This window comes from Leopardus geoffroyi, chromosome B4 (assembly GCF_018350155.1).
Source record: "Leopardus geoffroyi isolate Oge1 chromosome B4, O.geoffroyi_Oge1_pat1.0, whole genome shotgun sequence".
NCBI lineage: Eukaryota > Metazoa > Chordata > Mammalia > Carnivora > Felidae > Leopardus > Leopardus geoffroyi.
Genome location: NC_059341.1, coordinates 127,969,910 through 127,993,557, shown reverse-complemented (window position 1 = coordinate 127,993,557; position 23,648 = coordinate 127,969,910). Strand labels below are relative to the sequence as shown.

Sequence of the window (23,648 nt, the reverse complement as noted above, 5' to 3'; positions counted from 1 at the left end):
TTTTATAAATCATGCTTCTGCAAACAGTTTTGTTTGGAGAAAGGGTGTAACTAAAAAATAATTAAAAAAAAAAAAAAAAAAAAAGTGCAACAATCTGATGACCCTGAATAGGTTCTCTATCATTCTGAAATTGCCAAGTAATGTTGTGAAGCTGTTCTGAATATTTTATCCCATTATCTTTCTGTAATAAAAGTCAAGATTGCCATATAATTTATACTTAATTTTTTTTAATCTGGTGCAGAACATTATCAGTGAACAACCTTCATCCTAGAGGGAAATTCAGAGTGGGGGAGGTCAGTAGTCAACTATTTCCAAAGCCAACCTGGTCATACAGTGACCTCTGGGCCCTACCACCCCTGGAGCTTTAGATATATCTACCGAAAGGCCACCGTGTGCGTTCCTCACCATGGCACTCAGAACACACTAGAGATCAGCACCCCCAACAAGATGACATCTGCAGTTTTAAAAAACAAAAACCAAACAAGCCCCAGAAGTGAGATTACAAATCAATCACATGAATGGCAGCCGGCTGTCGGTGGGCCAGCCCCTACTGGGTCTTAAGGGAAATCTGTCACCGGGGCCACCTCGCCCTGGCAAGATGGGATTAGGTCCTGGCAGCGGGCCAACTGGATCAAAACGTGGTCTGAGTGGAGGGAACTGCCCAGGTGTCTCCCCAGGCCCAGGGATGAGTGAGTTGATCGGGTCCCCGACATAAGGAAGGGTTAGTCTTTCATCATATTCACCACCAATAATTCCTGGAGGAAGGAGCGAGCTGGGAGGAAAAGGCCTGGGGTGCAAGGGGTTGGGGTAGAATGGGAGGGGGTGGGGCGACGATGGAATGAACATCACATGCCGCCCTCTCTGAGCTTCTTTTCTTTGTTTGTACCTCTTCCTGTACAGCTGTAGAAACACAACAAGATATGGTAAGCGATCTGGATGTTTCCCCAAAGTTCCAATTTGCTTCCACTGCTTTATCTACACTTTCCTCTTCCCACACTATGGAGCAAAGACACCAGTGCACACAACAGAAATTTTACCAGTTTCCATCTGCACGACTAAGGCAGTAGCTCTGAACACAATGCCGAATGAACTGTACTCTTTAACCACACTGCAACTGAACAACTGTGCCAATTCAGGGAAATACTCAATCCAAAGGAAGGATAACTGAGTGGAATGTGCTTTCAAGGCTGCAATCGACAGCTCTTGAGCTAATATGCAATTTTAGGCCCACCTTGCTTGAAGGTGGAAAATTTAAATATCTGTTGAGAAAATCAGGCCACATAATATAAAGTTAAGGTACTGGGGGGAAGGGGAGCAGCATTTAAATTCACTTCTTCACCTGAATCATGTTCCTAAAGGATCTCAATTTAAACAGCAACAAAAAATAGAAGCCCATTTCAGAGGACAGAACATCCTCCTAAGGAACAATGCTGTTCACTCAGGACACATTTGAGGACCCTTCTCTAGTCCACCCCGTTTCTCAGTCCTGTCAATGTCTTTTAGAGTAGGCGTCTGTACATAAAACAAGCATGCACTGTTCCAACTAGCTGGACAGCTGAAGACCACTCTCTCACAAAAACTCAGCTTAAAAATTGTTTTGCAACAGAGGAAGAAAGAATGTTTTATATTAAGTCAAAAAACAATCGCTGTGTTAATAAGACTTCTTTTCCTGTGTAATTACACAAGAAAATAAGGACTGAGTCTAAGATGAAAGCTAAAAATATTTTCAATTACTGAAAATTAGCAATAAATTTAATAAAAGCAGATTTCATTACATCATAACAAAAATGATAATATGGCCTTAATGTATTAATTCACTAGTTGCTTCGGCGCCAATACTAACATTAGCCTTGATATTTAAAAACACCTACTTCTTTCCAATCTGTGTCTCGAACTCTCACAGTACCATCTACAAAGAAAAAACAAAAAATAAGAATTTAAAATGTTTCATTCATCCAGGTTAAACAGCAATCTTGCTTCTGACCTAAGGAAACCGAAGCTTACACATGACGCACACGCAGGAACAGGAATCCTTTGTTCACAACACGCTGCATCCCTTGTAACCCTCCTGCACCGATGCAGACCTCTCTTGCTGGCAGAAGGTAGCTGCTGCCGTTCTGTGCTCGTGGGGACACCAATTGGTGACGCCCTCGGGAATATGGAGGACCGGGTGGCCGCTATCTCTTCCTCAACTGCCCCACGCTGCACTGCGCCTCCGCCGCCAGTCTCAGCTGAGAGTGACAGCTCCTTCTAACCTCAAATCTCTGCGACACTGGGTGACCATCTCTTTGTGTCGCAGCCCATCGTTACTGGAGGTAAAGATGACTTGAAGTTCTCTTATTTGGGTTGTTTTCTCCCAACTTTCGTCAGTATGACTGCAACAACTAAGTATTTTTTAATATACTCATTTACTTGAAATACATGAAATGAGGAAAGAGAAACCTCTTCAACTTAAATCTAAAGAAGAATTGAGATAAAAGAGATATCTTCCCTAGAAGCTATTATATGGGCATGGAAGGAAGATTTTATAAAAGCTCCAGGCCTATGACGTTACATCCATAGGGAGATTCGTTATAAGATCTGAACAGCTTACAGATGAGCTTGTGGACCATAATCTGGAAATGAGAGAGAGACTGACTGTATTTTAAATCCAAATTTGAGTATGTAAGTAAAAAGGTTTTTATGCCTATTTTTATCATAGCCTGTTTTTTGGTTCGTTCTTCTATATACTTTGGTCATTTCGTGTTTTCATTTCGACTATAATTTTTTTTTTTAATTTGAGATGACACTTGCTGCCTCCTAGAACAAAATAACATTTGAACTCTGCAGAGGCATAAAGGAATCAAGGAGGAATATGAAAGACCAGATCATTCACTTCTTCTATCCGAGGTTTTAAAGGAAAAAAGTCTTTAACAATCCTAATGACTCTACTTAATATTCTTATTAAAAAAAAAAAAAAAACAACAAAGGGGATCTACCAAGATTTTTACAGTTCCCAAGATGTTACACATAGCACATCAATTTTTTTTATGTGAACCACAAGTATTTTTTTACAATGCAGTATATACTTATATATACATATACTGAAATAGAAGTTTACTCCTATTTTGTAAAAAAAATACTGATTTTTTTTTAATGACCCAATATATTGATTTCATGACCCACTCTAGGGTCAAACCAGTTTAAAAAACAAAACAAAACACTGATACGCAGAAAAGAAATTCTACAATCGGGCACTAGGCTTCTATCCGGAAATCTTGATACAAAAGGCAAAGTGCTTGTACATTTGGGGTAACTTCTCTCCATCCCCAAGTCCCACTGCCATCACTGTTGCAACAATCACCAGGTCATCATAAATGTGACTATACAGACATAAAGCTTCCCCCGCAATATACCACAGGGTAGCAAGCAGGGCGCTCCTAACTGGTACACTGGTCACAGCCATGGACGTTGTTTAGAAATACACCAGACTGCAGAGTCAGATATGGAGGATGGTCTAAGAGAGAGAATAAACCTGAAATTTTTCTATCCTGAACTGTTCTCAGTCTACTGGGATATTTGCGTTATACAGAACACAGAAATGAATGCGAAGTTTTCGGGATATAGGCACAAGTATATGAGGCTTAGCATCTCCTTCCAAAAAGGCTGCAAGTTATGATTACTTGAAACTCTCAAACAGACAAAGAGCCTACAACTAAAAACTTTTGGCAAGCTGAGTAATTAAGACCTCAGTAAGAAAGAGTCCTTTTCCTGTTAACATGTCACTGTGGCAATTACCTCGAAAATCCCGCAGATATAAACACCTCCACAGCAGTTGGTCATTTGAAGCAATAAAGAGATCACGACAAACTGCAGACAAAGACAGAACAGAACGAACATCCAAAAGTCGGAAGATACGCAGTTTCAGCTCCAACGGCAGGACCACCAACCCGAATACATCCGGTAGGTTCAGCGCTATAAAGAAAAAGAGAACAGGTAGTGAGTAAAGAACATCTGGCTTTCCCCACATATTTAACGGAAGTTACCAACTTGTTCCTAAGTGACAAATTAGATGGTAGTCTCAATTACCCAAGTATGAATCACCTACAACAAAATTTTAACCCCAGGTTGGCTATATTGCTCTACTACTAAGTCCCTTATTCCCTCTATGTTTTAGGGGAAAGACAAATACTTTTTCATACAAACCAATGAATCGCTATGACAACTTCCAAATATTAGCCAATGGCCTTTGTTTCGAGCAGTATTCAATGAATGCCACAAAAACTTCTGTATTCAATTACAGAAAATGGATGCTTTGTTGGCTTTTAAGACTGGTTCTCAATGCTGCTACTTATTAGCTGTGTGCCTTTGGACACTTGGATTACTTAAACTACCATTCAATTTCCTTACCTGTAAAATGGGTTAGGAGTACTACCTAATTCATGCAGTTGAAAATTAAGTGTGTGAATATATACAGAGTGCTTAGAACAATGTCTGGCACATAACAAGCACTCAAGTGTTCGCAATTACTATTCTCTGAGGTCTAGCAGGCTGGAAAAAAAGGGAGGTAGATAAATATCAGAGGCAAGCCAAGAAGGAAAAATAATAACATATAATCAAATGAGATTTATTAGCTCCTTTAAATATCTGTGATACTAATCTCCACTAGCTAAGACCATCAAAATACAATAAAGCATTTTAAAATTCACATATTTCCCTTCCATCACCGGCACATGAAGAAGAAAACTATGGTGACAGCAGCCTAGGCACATGCAATTGGACACCTAAAATACAAGACCCCTACATACAAATGGCAAATAAAAGCCACATATCTATATGTATAAACCTGAAGTTCTTCTCCAGCTAAGGGATTGTGGTAGATGAGGATTCTCATTTTCTAGCTTATAATTATGCTTCCCCTGATGGCCACACTGCCATCAGGCTTGGCCGTTTTGTTGCGTCCAATAAAATGTGAGTGGATGTAGCGTATCATTTCTGAGCAAAAAAGCTGTAAGAACCACCGTGTGGCTTGGTCACTGGGCCTTCTTTTCCCTCTGCTCCAAGGAGAGCATGTCCTGAAGAAGGACTACTCCTTCAGCCAAAACTCACCCCCCCACACACACACATCATGCATATGAATGAGAAATAAGTGCTTTAAGTCATTGAGATTTTAACATATTTATTACACCACAAATAAGAGCCAACATAAGAATTCTGAATGAAATATACACCTCACTGAATTAGTTTCATCATCTATAAAATGAGGATGAAATCCCCTTCAAAGTTGTTAGCACTAAATAAAAATCCATGTAAATATCCAAAGGAGCTAGCATAGAACCCCAAGAAATAATGTTAAAAAAAAAAAAACAAACTGAGACCTAATTTACAGACTATACATTACTTATATATTTGTCAAACACCTATTATGGACCAGACCCTATGTTAGGCCATGAGAATACAAAAGTGGCTAAGACATAGTCCCTGCTTCCAAGGTATCTAAAACCTCAGGAGGTGGAAAGAATGCATATCAACACTTATGATACACTGGAAGAAGAGTTACAACAAAGACATGCCCAAAATGTTGTCGAAATACACACAAGAAGTAAATAACACTTGAGGAATTAACATTAAAGCTTAGTTTTAAAAGAACATAACTTCGCTAGGGGAAAAGAGGCAAGAGTCATATGTCAGGGTCACAAGCATAAGACATAAACTTTTACTATTCTTTCCAGCCATCTGACCTGTGATCATTTATCGTCTCTCACCTTGTCGGGTAAAAGCCAGAAGAGGATACACCAGCTGGTCTTTGAAGAGACGAGAGAGCTTCTGAAGATCTTTGTAGATCTTGGCCACATTTTCCCCTAGAGTATTTTTTTTTTAATGAAAAATCAGAACAAAATCAAGTGGCAAAACTTGAAATGGTAACCTTTACTTCTGCCAAACAAATCAAAGTTGTAAATTTTCGTAAGTAATTCTTATATAGACAGACGTGAACCAAAGTCTCTAGTAGAAGTACTATATGCTGTGTGGCTCTGAAAACTCAATCTTAGATGTAAAGATAAAAATCTCATGATTTCAAATTAACAGAGCTGTACCCAACCTATATAATTCACAGACTACAGTTATAGTAGGAAAAACTGTGGTGAGAGAGCTGTACACACAGCATGATTTACTGAGCACCTGCCCAAAGTGTCCAGGCACTGGGGGTACAGTGGGGAACCACTCTCCGGATCCCAACGGAAGTAGAACAGTATTTGTCACATGACGACCAAGTGTCACCAAATGTATTAAACATTCTTCAAAGCTTTCTTTCACATCAATGGTTCTCCCTAAGAGAGACATACTCTGACCCCCATTTTAAAAACAGGACAAGATAATGGAAGCCCATCCAAAGCTTCACAGTAAGTGGCAGGTCAGGGTACAAACCTAAGTCTGGCTCCAACGCACTCACTTTAGCCACTAAACTGCTGCTCAGAGTGTGGCTCACAGATCACCAGAACTGACATCATTTGGGAACTGCTCGGAAATACTGAATCTCAGGCCCTACCACAGACCTACTTAATCAGAACCTGCAATTTCATAAGATCCCCTGATGATTCACCTGCACAGTGCAGCATGGGAAGCACTGCCAAATACGACCTCAAGTTCCCACTGCAATTCCGCTGTACTGTGACCAGGTGTATGACCTTGAACCCTCGGATCCGCACCTGTTTGCTCACCTATATCAAGGGGATACATACCACCCTGCGCCAAAGAATGGTTAACGTAAAGCACCACACACAGTGCCTATGCCCCATTCTGTAACGAGGTACTCCGCTGAGAAACAAAACACTATCACCTGACTGATAACAAACAAGAAAAGATATGCAGCTAAACTTTAAATCCTTGTCACACGAACTACAATCTTGACTTGAAGTCAAATGTCAAGATATCTAAAAAGTCAATTTGGATAAGGCTTTTCAGTGTGAAAAATGATTTTTTTAACAAGTTTTTTCTTTCGGTTATCTATTACAAAAGTAATCAGAAACTTACAAGTATAAAGACAAATAAAAACAAACAAATATGCATTTAAATAAGTATATACTAGGTACTCCACTATAAAAGCCACCGTATAAAGTAACTAAAATTACTTGTCAAATGGGCAGCATAACCCTACCCAACATAAAAATACTGTATTAAAAATATTTAATACAGCCCATAAACTTACTGTAATAGAACAGTATGACCTTTCTTCTTCCTTTCACTTCCCTTCTCTTTATTTAACAAAAACCACATAAAGAATACGAATCTGGGGGCGCCTGAGTGGCTCAGTCGGTTAAGCGTCCGACTTCAGCTCAGGTCATGGTCTCACAGTTCGTGGGTTCATGCCCCTCACTGGGTTCTGTGCTGACAACTTGGAGCCTGGGGCCTGCTTCATATTCTGTGTCTCCCTCCCTCTCTCTGCCCCTCCCTCACTCATGCTCTGTCACTCAAAAATAAATAAAGGTTAAAAAAATAAAAAAGAATACGAATCTAAACTACATTCCTGTAAGTTATGTTTAAAAAATAGTCTGAGGAGTCAAATCTATTCCAATTCTAGATTCCACCATTTATTAGCTCTGTGACTTTGAAGCACTTTAACCTCCTCTAGACTTGTCTCCTAATCTGTAAAATGGGCATAAATAACCTCCACTACTGTGGAGTGGAGTGTATTTCTAGCCCCCATAGCAAAGTACTCCCTAGTGTGGAGAGAAACAGTGTTGTGGCCAAGAATTTCAAGTTTTCCTGTTCCCAATGGTGGGACATCTTTACACATTTATCAGTCTAGTTCATGCTCCTCAACAGGGGCAGTGCCACCCACAATGGAACAAAAACTGGTTCTCGGAAGGCAGAAACAAAACAAACCCTAGCTACACCATTGGTTTGTGACCCCCCAAAGGGCCACAGTACACAAATGAAAATACACTATATATCTATGGTATTAAAATTTCATGGAAGAGAATGGAAGGGGGACAGATTTTCTACAAAGGTTCCTCAAGGGATGGATAAGAAAACGAAGGTTAAGAAACACTGGTGTAGTATGATGTTAAATGTCCAGAGATCATTATAAATATGTATCCAGATGTCCCCATTTCCCATCAGTTTTGGTTCACGGACGTTCACAGAACTCGGCCTGATCTGCCCGGGAAACTAACAAGAGTCAGTCTCTAGGCCTTCAAAGCAAAGACCTAGCTCTAGGTAGCCTTCCCTTAAAGACACCACTGCCAATGCCACCACCCCATGACACCACATTTAGATTTTAAAACCCTCCTAAGTTACTAGAAAGACGAAATGGAATAGCACCTGTCAAGGCACATGTCCAGCACAAAACAAGCGCTTAGAGATGTGAGTTCTCTCTCCACCCATCTCCTCTCCTTCAACCACCTACCTGCTTCTCATACTTTGAATTTAACTAAAAAAATAAAAAGGATAACTTGTCTTTGCATCTATTAGTAATCTTACAGAATACAAGCAAAACCATGCCTAGAATGTAAACTTTTGGTAAATCGGATCAAACAGCAACCAAATCTACGTTGGTTTAAACTAACATTCTGAGTAGTTTTTCCTCCAATAATCTTCAATAATGAAGTTGCACTGTACGGTTTCCACAAAATGCAGATCCTCTCCATACTGATTAAATACGAGAAAAATCCAAAGATTAATTCATAAATTATGAAGCATCAACATCACAAGTAATGAATTACATACTAGTGTCATTCCATAATGGCAGCATAAATATAATTCAGCATTCCAAGAGGAAAGCAGGAAAGAAACAGATACTCTGCAACATTGTCTTAAATTTGCTTTAATCTCATTCAGAAATTTTCAGTCACTCAAACAGTACCATTTAGTTTTGTTAAAGCAAACCTCTCAAAGCTTCATCCCAAAAGTTCAACCATACTTATGTTACCTGGTTCTGTTTTGCAAATAAATGACTCTGGCAGCAGCTGCAATCTGTTCACACTTCTGAGCTCACTGTTAATCTTTAGTGTAGCTGTAAATAAGCAAAAGAGAGACAAATCATTTTTGTCAGTTCCTCAGTTGCCTTCATTATCTAGCATGGGCTTGCACTTCCCTGTCCCAACATACGAAGGACACACTATACAAACTACTCTACACTCATTTCCTTCCCTCACAACAAAGTCCAAAGTGGAAACCTGCCATCACATCAAGTAAAATCACTCTAAAACAAACACCTCTAAAAACTAGAGTATGCACTTCTATATAAAATCCAGTAGGTATTACCAACAACAGCTTATTACTCATTGAAAGATATGCAGCAAGGTTAATAGGAGACAGTTAAACATAATAAAACCATTATTTCCAACAAGGTCACCAAAAACTCCATTTATTTTTTTTTATTTAATCTTTGGCAATGAGTTTTGCCTTGTTTACTAAAAGAATCCTGCTAGTTTTCACAACATCATCTCTTTCTAGACCCAAAGGACCAATATTCTTGACATCACCAGAAGGTTCCATTTTAATCATATATACAAAGGCTCACTTCATCTCATGCCATGAAAGAGCCAGTGACGTGCTCATGCACATGTGCACTGAGCAGGAGGTCTTGGGCGAAGGAAAAGACTTAAAGACACACTGCTCCTTTTCAAAGAACCAAGCCTTGAATGGCTGGCTGCCACACAAGTCTGCAAGTAGCTGATCTGCCAGGAGCAATAAAAGAACAAATTACCAGAAACTCAGATATCTTTGAGACATTTAACAGCCATTCTCATAAGTTATATATCTTGAAACTAGTAAATAGAGATTATCACACGCGTTGTTAAAGTGCTTTTGTGGGGCGCCCGGGTGGCGCAGTGGGTTAAGCGTCCGACTTCAGCCAGGTCACGATCTCGCGGTCCGTGAGTTCGAGCCCCGCGTCGGGCTCTGGGCTGATGGCTCAGAGCCTGGAGCCTGTTTCCGATTCTGTGTCTCCCTCTCTCTCTGCCCCTCCCCCGTTCATGCTCTGTCTCTCTCTGTCCTAAAAATAAATAAACGTTGAAAAAAAATTAAAAATAAATAAATAAAAATAAAATAAAGTGCTTTTGTAAGAAATGGAGGCAAAAATGAAGTTGGTAGCTTCAACCTCGCACATTAGGATGTGACGGGGCAGGACGCCTGCAAGGAGGCAGAAACTGCTGGCTCTGTGTGTGTAAGAACACCCAACTGAAAGGCGTGCTTGCTAACTGTGATGAGTCACTGAAGACACGTGGCTAGTCCACCTGCCATCAGACACATTCTGACCGGCACAGGATACCACCAATACTGGTAAAGCTGAAATTTGAGACTTTTACGGAACATCGCAAGGAACCTAGTGACTAAAAGGAAATACCACAAATTACATCGCAGGGGACATGGAACCACCTTTCACTTCAAAGATCATGACCATGTATGCCAGTGGTTTTCAAAGTAAATTTCTGCAGAACAAACATGTTTCAAACAAACTCTCAGAAGGGACCTTGATAACCAACAGAAGAACACGGTGCCGCTCAAGGTGCACGCGGCAATACACGTTCCGTGAAGGCTCCTCACTCATCCATCCTGGCGGAACCAGTGCCACAGAGCACGGGGAAACCACGAGGCATCAAAGCAACTGCCTTTGCTACACAAAAGGTGAGCTGCACTGAAAAACCAAAAATGCAGCCATTGCAACCCCACCATGCTGTCTTAGCTAGCTGAAGGATAAAGAAATCATAAATCAGAACAGAACGGAAATGAAAGATTCTAGTCACTCAAATGGCTCTCTAGAACACATGATTATGAGACTATTCCATAGACCACTGGTAGATGTACAGACCTCTGGGTGGCCTCTGAGCTAAAATGAAATACAAACAAATACAGGCACTGCTATCCCTGTGAAACTGCCAATATGAAAGAGAACTAGAAAAAGCAAACTAGGGGCGCCTGGGTGGCGCAGTCGGTTAAGCGTCTGACTTCAGCCAGGTCACGATCTCGCGGTCCGGGAGTTCGAGCCCCGCGTCAGGCTCTGATGGCTCAGAGCCTGGAGCCTGTTTCCGATTCTGTGTCTCCCTCTCTCTCTGCCCCTCCCCCGTTCATGCTCTGTCTCTCTCTGTCCCAAAAATAAATAAACGTTGAAAAAAAAAAAAAAAAAAAGAAAAAGCAAACTAGTCAGAGTGACTTTCCTGCAGGTCGAGGGATCAAGCACACACATACTAAAGCGGTGCTTAGCAGTGTTTCTATGCATTACTGTTCAGAGACGCCAAATGGGATAAAAAGTGACCCCAGCTCAATCTCACCTCTTACCATCTCTCAGTTCGAGATCTCTGTTAAAAAAAAATAAACATAAAAAAGTCACCCACAGGGGCGCCTGGGTGGCGCAGTCGGTTAAGCGTCCAACTTCAGCCAGGTCACGATCTCACGGTCCGTGAGTTCGAGCCCCGTGTCGGGCTCTGGGCTGATGGCTCAGAGCCTGGAGCCTGTTTCCGATTCTGTGTCTCCCTCTCTCTCTGCCCCTCCCCCGTTCATGCTCTGTCTCTCTCTGTCCCAAAAATAAATAAACGTTGAAAAAAAAAAAAAAAAAAAGTCACCCACAGGCACAAAGTGGTCGAATGTAATAGATCATCTCACTTCAAAGATCACAACACTCCCCGCAGCAATAATATCGCAAGGTTAAGACAGCTGAAGGCTACGGCTGCCCGGAGAGAGAAGGCTGCCAGCCTAAACATCTACCCACACATTCTACAACCTTTCAGGCTCGGGGTATCAGCGGCCTAAAGACTCAACAAAGTTGAGAAAGATGCAACTGTATCACGAGAGCCAATCACTGAAGCAGCTATAGTCTGGAAACATGTAAGTGTTGGTAAACTAACAGCCCTCCATTACCATTTATGACAATTAGGTTTCCCAAAGGCACACAGGTGAGAGCAGCAGAGCCGCCCTCGCAGAGAGGGTGTGTATACTGCAGCTTGTACACACCGCCCGACCTCCAGTTCTCTGGCATGGACATGGCTTTGGCCTCAGGCCCCTGAGGAATGAAAGGAAAGAGAAACAAATAATGAAAAGAAGTGCTACTCTCAAAAAGGATTAAAAATCCAACAGGCCCCTAACTTGTCTGGAAATAAGCATTCCGTACAGTCCCCTTAATAAAATCTGTCACATCATTACTACAGCTAGTAATAAAATTTTGATAGAAAAACGTTTAAATGTATTCTCCTCCATCAAAATGCTCAAATGGATAAAGTCACATCAGAGGCAGGGACTGATTTCTCTCCTCAAAGACTTACTTCTCTGCCTAGCAAAGCAGTATCATCATTGAAGACCATACCTCAAATAGCAGTGCATTTGTGAAGCCTTTAAAAAAAACTCCCGTTTGTCATTCCCTTTTATCCCCTAACATTCTGTTCTTATTTCTATTGTTACACACTTCTATTGTAATACATTATAATTTTCTTTTTATCTACTTCTCTCCCCCACTTATGGACTCCTTAGGGACAAGGACTTGTCCCAATATCTTTCTATCCTAATTCCTGGCTCAGATCATGGCATGCTGCAGGTATTCAATGATCACTGCATTGCTCTACATCTTTGTTACTTATAATGTGGCCCACAGACCAGCAGCATTACTATTGTGTAGGAGTATCCAGAATCCTACTTTACCCTAGCTACCTAGCTACTTTACCCTAGGGTACTTTACCCTAGTACCCAGAATCCAGGCTTTACCCTAGACTTACTAAATCAGAATCTGCATTTTAGGAAGATCCCCAGGTATTCTTAGGCAAAGGTTTGAGAAACTCTAATTGTTCCTCTCCAGGACTCTCTGGCATCCCGTATACATATACGTCTCTCCTAGAATTTAACCAATATACTGATGGTTCGTAGACTGTCTCTCTCCCCCACTCCTGAACTAGAAGCAGGGACAAAGCACCGTACCTGTCAGTGGTAGATACTTACCAAACAGAGAATGAATGAACGAAGGGAATAATGTCCCTCTTCCTAACTGAATCTTTACTAGATTACTGACAATTCAAAGCCATTAACATAAAAAATAATCCAGTGAGCCATCCCTCTAGACGTGCCCGCCCCACACTCTTGACCACAGTTCATTTCATATTATCATAATCTTTTTACCATAATTGCCACCACTTCTATAATACAAACTGACAAAACTGACAACAGAAATGAAGGGAAAAAAAGAGAGAGGGAACGTTTATTGACCACCTACTGTATACGCATCACTGCATTCAGCACTTTACATTTAACACTCAACTGCATTTAATATAGAGATCTAGAGTTCCACAACACCCTAGTGATGTTTGTTAGTACACCCCCATCCCCAACGGGAGGCTGAAACCCCAACACGATGTATTCTGTTTGTAGCCTCACCTGAGGTATGTAACCTGACTCCAGCATGAGCAGATGTATTGACACTATCAGGGCATCACTGGGACTGGAACAGTCGGCTGAGTGATACAGGACCTCTAATGAATGTGGCACTTGCCCCTCCACCGACTCACTGCAGAGCATCGGTTCTGAGGGACAGACACCTGTGCCCTCTTCCATAGCCACAACATCTTGAACTGACTCAGTTTCAAAAGTCTGGCTAGGCTCCGACTGAAAAAGATAACAAGTCAATGAATTCATTAAAGAGACTTTTATTTTTACAGTTTATTGTGTATCCTGAAGTGAACTCAAATTAGTGCCCAAAGCCAAAGCATGTTATTAGCTTCAGAAATGGGACACATTTTAAGTAAGCCCTCCTAAATAAATGAGCTGGCAATCTATTCCCCCATCCTGAATTCCTTATCTCCGTTCATCCTGGCCAGTATGCCAAAAACCGGAAATCAACCTAGCCTCCTCCCTCTACCTCACTAAACTCTACTTTCGTCGTGATCAAAGTTCCACTGAATCTATGTCCAAAATACCTCTAAAATCTGCCCCTACTACTCCAGTGGTACTTTAGACTCATTTGACATCCAGCAATAGCTTCCCCAAGGATCCCTGACTCCGTTTCGTCTTCCAAGACACCCACTGCTGCGAGAGTTTCCGACAATTAAGAATCCAATTATGGGAGGGCCTGGGTGGCTCAGTCGGTTAACCATCTGACTCTTGGTTTCAGCTCAGGTTATATATGATCTCACAGTTTGTGGGATCAAGCCCCGTGTCGGGCTCTGTGCTGTGAGCAGAGAGCCTGCTTGGGATTTTCTCCCTCCCAATCTCTCTGCACCCCCAAACCCTGCTTACATGGGCTCCCTCCCAAAACATATACATACATAATCTTTTTTAAAAATCCAATTATGTCCCATAACCAAGCTTAAAACTTGCCAGTATTTCCCCAGTGCAGATCGCAGCATTCCCCTAAATTGTACCTTGGGATGTGACCCTAGATGTCCTCAGGAAAAAAGAGGTCTACAATCAATTAAGTTTGGAAAATACTACATGCTATAGCCACCGAACCTCACCCTCCACATTCACAAAATACATCGTGGCATTACAGAGCTCTGAGAAGTCCAACAATAATAATGTGTGTGTAATATTTAGCCAAGAAACACTACTCTCCTTCCTTAGTACCCAGCATCCTCAGAACACTTACTTATAATCTAAGGGAAGAAGTGTTTCATAGAGGACATGCTGTGAGATGCAGGCCTAGAAAATGAAGTCCCAACTCCTAAACGCCTTAGCATACGAGGTCCTTCATCACTTCATCAGATCCCTGACTCTCAAGCCCACTTCCTGCCAGCCCCTTCCTCTCCACGCCAGTGTTCCCCACCTCTGCAAAAGAGGCAGTACAAACAGACTACCACCCTGACTTGCAAAGGCCTTGACTACTGCACTTTCCTGATTTCACACCTATATCCTACCAGGACTGCAAGCTTAGAAAGGAACAGAGCAGGGATGCCTGGGTGGCTCAGTCGGTTAAGCGTCCAACTTCAGCTCAGGTCATGATCTCACAGTCCGTGGGTTCGAGCCCCGTATTGTGCTCTGTGCTGACAGCTCGGAGCCTGGAGTCTGCTTCAGGCACTCAGATTCTGGGTCTCCCTCTCTCTGCCCCTCCCCTGCTCACACTCTGTCTCTTTCTCAAAAATAAATTAACATTAAAAAAAAAAAAAAAAAAAAAAAGGAACAGACTACATGTCACACACTTTTCTAATCCCAATACAGTACCTGGCACACAGCAGGTGCTCAACAAATGCTTGTTGAACCAATGCTTAAGAACAGTATCTTGGGGCGCCTGGGTGGCACAGTCGGTTAAGCGTCCGACTTCAGCCAGGTCACGATCTCGCGGTCCGTGAGTTCGAGCCCCGCATCAGGCTCTGGGCTGATGGCTCAGAGCCTAGAGCCTGTTTCCGATTCTGTGTTTCCCTCTCTCTCTGCCCCTCCCCCGTTCATGCTCTGTCTCTCTCTGTCCCGAAAATAAATAAACGTTGAAAAAAATAAATAAAAAGAACAGTATCTTAAAATTTCATAATTTGGTTTTGTTTTCAGTGTCTTCTCATTTGTACCATAAAAAAGTCTATAAAACAGTAAAGTCAGATGATGTTGCCTTTTCATACATGCTGTGACTGACTCAGATTAAGTAACACAATCAAGGTTACCAGCTAATAAAAACCTGAAATGAACCAAGATCTCCAGACTCACAGTTCAGGCTTTCAGACACAATACACTGCTTCAATAAGACTATGTTACTTGCATTAATTTTGCTCAGAAAGTTTGTCTCCTAAGCATGTGTTCAACTCTTAATGCAAAACACATGTTTCTTCAAGATCATCGTTCCATTAAAGAAAGGGCAGAGGAAATTAAAATTACATAGGATAAATGAAAGGATGGAAAAATATAAGAAAGCAAGAGGCAGTTCCTCCAGAATCCCTGAGGACATAGCCCTTATTGGCTTATGAAAAAGATCCAAATTCACGTGTTAAAACCTAGAGGCTAATGACAATTCATACTACCAAAAAAAGGAGGCTCCATAATACTTCTAGGCAAACAGAAACTACTTATTAAAACCACTTATCACCAAAATTATGAAGCCTATAAGCGCTTTGCATCTTACTTATCTACTATACCTAACTTTGGGCCATTTGCTACTATTGACGGTTGTGTGGGAGAGAATCTATGTGGAGAAAATATTTTTAAAAAGAGTTACTCTAAACTGATAAAGCCATGGGAGGAAGGTATCAGAACTCCCTGGTGAGCTTATCAAACCCAACTCCCACTCCATAACAACCATTAACATTCTGAGCCATTCTGATAGGATATGAAATATCTATGATATTCTTCATACATGTGGAAATCAGGAGGAAAATGCTCAGCACCACCTCTTTATTTTTTTAATGTTTATTTATTTTTGAAGGAGAGAGAGACAGAGTAGGAGCAGGGGTGGGGCAGAGAGAGAGGAAGACACAGAATCCAAAGCAGGATCCAGGCTCCGAGCTGTCAGCACAGAGCCCAATGCAGGGCTCGAACTCACAAGCTGTGAGATCATGACCTAAGCCGAAGTCAGACGCTTAACCAACTGAGCCACCCAGGCACCCCACAGCACCACCTCTTTAAATAAATCATTTATCATGTCATGTACAAATGATGGCAATAGGTGATTAAAATGCACTTTAGGGCTAATATTAGAGTCTGATACCACATTATTCCCATTTCCCTTAAAGATTGAACAGGTACTAGAATTCCCAAATAAATGAAAATAAGAAAATTACACTTAATTTTCAAATTTTACAAATAAAATTTTCCTATTGTTTCTAGTTTTACCCATCTATTTTCCTTTGTTGTTGTTGTTGTTGAAAGACAGGGCATGAGCAGGGGAGGGCAGAGAGAGATGGAAACACAGAATTTTAATAAGAATCTGAAGTAGGCTCCAGGCTCCTCAACATGGGGCTCGAACCCACAAACCGTGAGATCATGACCTGAGCTGAAGTTGAGGCTTAACCGACTGAGCCACCCAGGCACCTGTCTATCTTCCTTTTCTAATACATCATTCTACATTTAATGAGCAGATCATACTGTTTCAAGTACTTGAAGCACACTTAGGAGATTTCAAGCTTACTTACTTCAAGATTACAAGCTTGGTCACCCTATACAAGTCTGAGAATACAAAACAACACGCGTTTAGAACTAGAATTACTAACTTGAAGCAATATTAATTTCTCAAAATTTTTCAAAAGGAAACTAGTAAAGTAAATATCACATATATTATGAAAAGTTCCATCTTACTGGACAATTTTATAAGTATACAGAAATAAAAGGAATGGACCCTTCCACCAGAATCTCTGAATGCATCTAACAGCAAAGATGATTCAGAAATATAATTTAAATATGTAGCTAGGTATTCTTACTTATTCCCTAAATTACCTCCATGAGACAGAAACACAGAGATACATAATACTTCCTAAAAAAAAAAATCATAAAAATACTCTGAGCTTTATAAAGCCTTGTTAAAATTGCTTAATTTCTCTATATACTATTACTAAAAATCTCAACATATTACCAAACTATTAAAAAGCATTTCTTCTTAGTAACTGTCTATACTTATTGAGGTTACAGGCACAATGAATACTTATATTCATAAGTGTTTAAAGCCTGAAAAAAAACAAAATAACAACTAAGCTTAAGTAGTAAGTATACACACAAAAAACAATTAACATGATTGCATATGTATTAGTATTAAAAAATTCAGTAATAAATTTCATCATTTGTGCCACACAAGAAATCAAAAGGCAGGGTAATCACTAAGGGGGTGTTTACAAGGCAATACAGATGATCGATAAAGAAATTAAAGATGATCATTGGGGCTGTGGCTGGCAGGGCCTTGGAAGATGGGTAGAGACAGGAGAGGGAGGAAAGGCCATGCATTCCAGGCTGGGTGAATGGCAAGAGCAAAGACATGAAGCAGTCACCAGTCTGTGTGTGTGTGTGTGTGTGTGTGTGTACACACGTGCGCAAACACATGAATGTGCTGGCTGGCACAGGGAAAATGATAAGGACTCTGATCTGACTGCAGGTGACAGTTTACTGAGGGAAGAACAGAAACTGGCCCTGAAAAGCCTTAAAGACTAGGGGCAGCATTTTCTTCCTCTGTAGCATGACAGGGTTAGAAATATTTGGACTTTTTCAGCTCAAAAATTGTAAGCACTGGTGTATCAAGGACACACAGCTACTACAGAACAAGGGAACAACAAAGTCAAAACCGTGTCGGGAAAAGATGAACGCAGAAAATAGACTGAAGGACAGACACTGGAAGCCTGGAATGGAAAGGAAACACTGACAGGGCTTGTTAAGGGGCTGGATATAAGTAGACAAAAATCATTCTAGGGTTTTAAGCTCAGGAAAACAGTGGTGCCACTGAGAGAAAGGGCAGCTAGTTTGGGAAGAGAACATTAGTTCATATTTCCAAATTTATGTTGGCACAGAGTCCGAAATAACAATGTTTAAAATCCAGGTATAAATGTCCTGCAAACAATTTGGAAATAACTGGACTCTATATAGCCTTAATGGGTGGAGCAGACCGGAGAAGCTAGGCTGGGAATCATGAGCTCAGAGGCAACAACAGGAGACAAAGGACAAACCATCTGAAGGAGTGAGTGTCTGAACAAAATAAATAGGTAAACACTGGGCTCTTCGGATGGTCCAACCATTTAGCAGTTTAAAAATTTCTACAAGAATACGATCCGCAATCTACTAACAATAATGACCCTGATACAGAATTCAATCGAGGTGTTCAGTATCCTTTATCAATTACCCCTTTTCTCATCTTGATGTTAATACCTACCATATTTTCATCATTCCTGACATCAGTTTGGGCTGCCTGTCCTTGGAATGAATCACTTGGTTGTTCATCCTGTACGATGGACTGATTGGAGCTGGCGGCCAAAGAGGGTTGGTCATTATTCTGGAGTGAGGAATGCTCTGAATCTGTGGATGAAGGTAAGTTAGGTGCTGGAATGGCATCTTCAAGAATCAAACATATCAAGTCCCCAGAAACAATCCCATATGAAGCCAAGGTCTCTTCATCTCCAGTGAGGGCATCCTTGTTGTTCAATGTGATTGCAAACCGGGTATCAGAACTGCCAAGAAAGATGGATAAGGATAGTAAGAGCTACCTACCATTACCCATAGCTACCATTACCTTCAATACACTAGGAACATATATAAGATACATGGTATAGTCCTAGAAGAAATAAGTAACAAAACAAACCAAAAATAAAAAGGAAGCCAAAGTTTTACAAAAAATATCAAAATTATTTGTTATCACCAAGTGCCTAAGTTATAGATTTCTAATGGCTACAACTCTAGCCTGGGTGATAGGATACAGTAACTCTCTATCATTAATCCATGTTTTCATCAATTCTAAGATACACACTTTACATCCTTTGTAACTTGAATATCTTTGAAACAGGGATGCTTCTTAAAACTCATAACATCACAGCTTAACTGACATTTTTTTTCCTTTAGTGTTACATAAAATACGCATCTTAAGAATGACAGTATCTGAGAGTCAAGGAAATACACTCTTTTGAAAATTATGAGGGGTGCCTGAGTGGCTCAGTCAGTCAAGCATCCAACTTTGGCTCAGATCATGATCTCGTAGTTTGTGGGCTCAAGTCCCGCAACGGGCTCTCTGCTGTCGGCACAGAGCCCGCTTCAGATCCTCTATTCCCCTCTCTCTCTGCACCTCCTCTGCTTGCACTCTCTCAAAACTAAACATTTTAGAAATAAAAAAATTTAAAAATAAAATACAAACTATGTCACATGATTCCTCTGCTCAAAATCCTCCTCCAGTGACTTGTATCTGAACTTGGAATGGAATCTTTAACATGGCCTCCAAAGCCCAACATGTGACCCCCTACCCACTTCTCCTATCTCCTCCAGCCTGTCTTTACTGTTCCCTATTAACATAAGCTTTCCATCCCGTTTCTCAAAACAGATCAACCTCATTGCAACCTCTGGGCCTCTGCATTTACTCTTCCAGATCTTCAAAGGACTGACTCTCATCATTCTGTCTCAATTCAAATGCCATCTCTACAGAGATGCCTTCTGCCTAACCTCCACCACTCTATTCCATTTTATGTTTTATTTTTATTGTAACATCACTACGTGAAAATTCCATATTTATTGACCATCTCTCCTCCACCCCCACCACCAGAATTTAAGCTTCATAACATCAGGTATCTCATCTATCTAGTTCAAAACTGTATCTCCAGCTCTTGGCAAATAAAAGTATTAATGAAATAAACGCAACCAATAAAGAGTAGTTGGCAAAATGAAAATGAAACTGAAATCAGGGTTACCTAGTCAGTGTTCTTACAGGACAATCAGCTTATATCTGCTCCAAAATACTAGACCCACGTCTTAAATGAATATTCACGATCACAAAAAGATGAGTACAAATACATCCCTCCTGCTGATAAATACAAGGTCACCTTTCTTACTGATAACCTTTTATAGTAAGAATAGCACAAATCCAAAAACTCACTGCTAAACAAGCTAAGAGCTCAAATTAGCCTGAAGCAATGAACTCTCATCCCTTCCACATCACAGACTACCTGATTTGAAAGAATAACCATCATTTCACCACAAAGTGGTGAGGGGTAATTAACAAACCACTGCAGAACTTTTTACAAGACATTTACACTCAGCAATGCTGACTTCATTAACTTTTTGAGAGGTTAACCAAGGATGAAGTTCTTTGAAAATCATGTTCTATTTATTCTTACAATGCTGCATTTTCACAAATGTTCACAATTCATTTTTCTTTCACAAGTACATTTTTGTCTTACCAATTAAAGTACCTTTGGTAGAGAAATTACTGAAGTTCTAGAACCTACTCCTGCTTATCAGAAAATAAGTAGCTGTGTTTCTGTTTTCAAAGAATGTTGAACATCTGCCAGATGCCCCAAAAAACACCATCCCGACTTCAGCAGAAAAAAAGAAACACACTTCAAATGAACTATGTTCTTATGGATCTTCTGTCACAGCAAAAGTTTTTTTTTTTTTTTTTAAATAGTATCTAATACAATGTTCATTCAAACATCTCCCTGTAGAAAAACTAAAGAACTGTGTCATTAATAAAAATGCTGGCCTTCCCCCCACCCCAACCTTTAGAAAAAGGGAAGAGCTATTTCTAAAGTAACATAGAGCTTTCCAGGGGAGGAATTAAAAACTGGTGTTCTGAAACTGAAGAAATATTTAAATCCATCAGGAAAAGCCATCCTAGAAACATCAAGCCTTTTAAAGATAATTTATGGCAATCCCAGATCCACTTTTAAAAATAATAATGTCACAGGGACATATTTTAAAACTGCCTATTTATTACAAAATGAACATACTTTCAGAAGAACAAATTTACTTTCACAAGCTGAAGCTTACATTCCTTCCAGTTAACCAGCCTCAACTGTAAAAACAAACCCAAAGGAGAAACTAACTTGGGCTCTTAGATAAATAGTCCTTTCAAGACGGTCTCTCCTAATTAAAATAATAATAATAAATATACACATATATATGAAAAATCTTTCAGAAAGAAATTACTTTTGAAATTGTCTGGTGGGCTAATGATACCAGCATACAAAACGCTTAGGTTTTAACACCAATAAATAACAGCAGGCATGTCACTTAACATAATGTTCAAAAGTTATTATGTCAACACCCTCATTTTTAATTTGGAGAAAAACAGCCTTACTTTTAATATGGTGTTTTACCCTGAAAAATGAAAGGGTGAGAAGTTCATAATATGGCCTCATTTTACTGAATTCCCCCCAAATGAAAGTATGTAAGTCTTATAAAAAGGATCCACTTAATTAAGAGAAAGGTCTTCTTATGAACAATTCACCTAAAAAGCCCCAGCGAACACGTTTATTTTTTCTTAGCACACTCAAATTCCAAATCTGCTAGCTCAGCAAGGGAAAAGGACTACCCTTATTTCTGTCCCTCTACTCCCAGTTTACTGTCCCCAGAAAATTCTCCCCTGGAAGCAAAGCCATCTCATTCGCAACCTCATAATAACAAAATCTGATCCTTAATTTCTCAATGTCACTGTCCCCAAACTGCAAGCTCTCCGGGGACATCCCAAGGCCAACGTTTATCTTAGTTTTGGCAAAAACACAACATCTCGCCCAGGGAAGTAAAAGGAGATGACAAATGCCGACCGCCCGCAGTCTGTAAAACTCTGCGGAGGGCAAGCCAAAGTGCTCGCCGCGGCGCAGCACGTGAGCACTCAAAGCGGCCTCGAGGTTACCACGGCCCCAGCAGCGGCCCGCTCACAGGTGGCTTCGACGGAGGGCCGGTTTCTAACTTCTAGAACTTTCCAGACTTTTCCCTTGGAATACTGCGACAGCTGGGGACGGTGAACTTAAATCCCAGAGAGCCTGGAGAGGTCTACCCCACACCAAACCCCTCATTTCCAATTTCACACTTTAAAAGGGCGCGAGAAGTCTGCGCCCCGGCACGTCCCCGGTTTCTTCTGCAGCAGAAGCGAAGCGAGGGCTCACCCTGCCGGGGAACGGAGCCCCCGGGACGCTGGGCCATGTCCTCCGCGAGCCGGGAGCCGGCGAGCTGCAGCCCCAGCGCCCGCGCCGCGCCCGGCCTGCGCGCGTCACAGTCCCGGACCCGCTACGCCCCGCTGTCGCCCGGCCTCACGTGACAGCCCGGGGCGGGCGCGCTCCCCCACCCCCCGCCTACCTGAAGCCCCACGACGGCAGCAGGGCCTGGCTGAGGTGCGCGCGCAGCTGCCCCAGCGTCGGCTCCGCGTCTGGCATCTCCACCGGCCAGGTCCTCTTCTGCAGCCGGACCCGTAGCTTCATGGCGGCGGCGGTAGGGCCCGGAGGCCCGGACGCGGTGGCGGCGACGGTGACGACGGCGCGGCGGCGGGCCCGGAGCGGCAACCACCGGAGCCGTAGGGGTGCCGAAGAGCAGCGGAGGGAAGGCCCCGCCACGGCCCCTGCCGGCCGGTCTCTGGAACTTGAGCGCCCCGCCCCTCTCTTGAGGGCGCCCCCTGGAGCCCACCCGGCGAGCGGGCGGCTGGCGGCCTGCGCCAACCCAGGCCGCTGGACGTCATGCGATCGATGACTCGGCGCGCAACGGCGCCGCCTGGGAGCGGGAGGACCACAATGCGCAGGCGCCGAGACTGCCGCGGCGAGCGAGCTAGGCGATGGTAGCCGCTATTCTGCTGCCGGGCCGTGCCGACCCCTTCCGGGCGTGCGTGGAGAATGTTAGCGCCGAGAGAGAGGCTGCACAGTATGTGACTCGCCCCTCCGCAAGGCCCAGGCGTGCCTGGTTCTTACCCCACTTCCTCCGTGGCGCCCAGCTCCAGCGGCAGGCATCTGTTCTGAGAAGCCTTAGGTTGAGCCCAGGCTCTGGTAGTTTCCTCGTGTTGCCGCAAAATATGAAACAGCTTTTAGTCCGTCACCTATATCCGAGGGTATAGTAGTAATCTGCTGCATAGCAGTCACCCCAAAGCTTAGCAGCTTAAAACAACGAACAGTTATTGTCCTGTAGATTCTGTACATCAGGAGTTTGGGCATGGAGTGGCTGGGTGGTTCTGTCTCGGTCTCTTGTGACATTGCAGTCAAGATGCAGGCCAAGGCTGCATTTGTCTGAGGTCTTGACTCAGGCTGGAAAACCTGCTTGCAGGATAAGCTCACTCACAGTCCCGTTGGCAGGAGGCCTGTTTTTCATGGCACGGACCTCTTGAGTGT

General features: G+C 42.0%; 2 protein-coding genes across 3 annotated transcripts in view; one reads left to right on the top strand and one right to left on the bottom strand.

Moving 5' to 3' along the window:
• Positions 1–207: 207 nt before the first annotated feature.
• FBXO7 (F-box protein 7) lies at positions 208–22,754 on the bottom strand. Of its 2 annotated transcripts, none has more exons than XM_045463691.1 (9): positions 22,633–22,754; positions 18,728–19,022; positions 13,339–13,566; positions 11,839–11,980; positions 8,909–8,992; positions 5,745–5,840; positions 3,778–3,954; positions 1,872–1,909; positions 208–900 (listed from the first exon to the last, which is right to left on the bottom strand). In XM_045463691.1, exons 1-9 carry the CDS (start codon positions 22,752–22,754, stop codon positions 511–513), a joined length of 1,572 nt encoding a protein of 523 aa, XP_045319647.1. In that variant the 3' UTR covers positions 208–510. The 2 variants fall into 2 exon arrangements, with proteins under 2 accessions (XP_045319647.1, XP_045319648.1); XM_045463692.1 differs by having other exon boundaries at positions 18,728–18,870; positions 22,443–22,661.
• Positions 22,755–23,078: 324 nt separating this feature from the next.
• The window catches only part of BPIFC (BPI fold containing family C), a 55,686-nt gene continuing 55,116 nt past the window's right edge, over positions 23,079–23,648 (top strand). The window contains exon 1 of the mRNA XM_045463694.1: positions 23,079–23,187. The gene's annotated coding sequence lies outside the window, so the exon portion shown is untranslated. The remainder of the gene's footprint in view (positions 23,188–23,648) is intronic.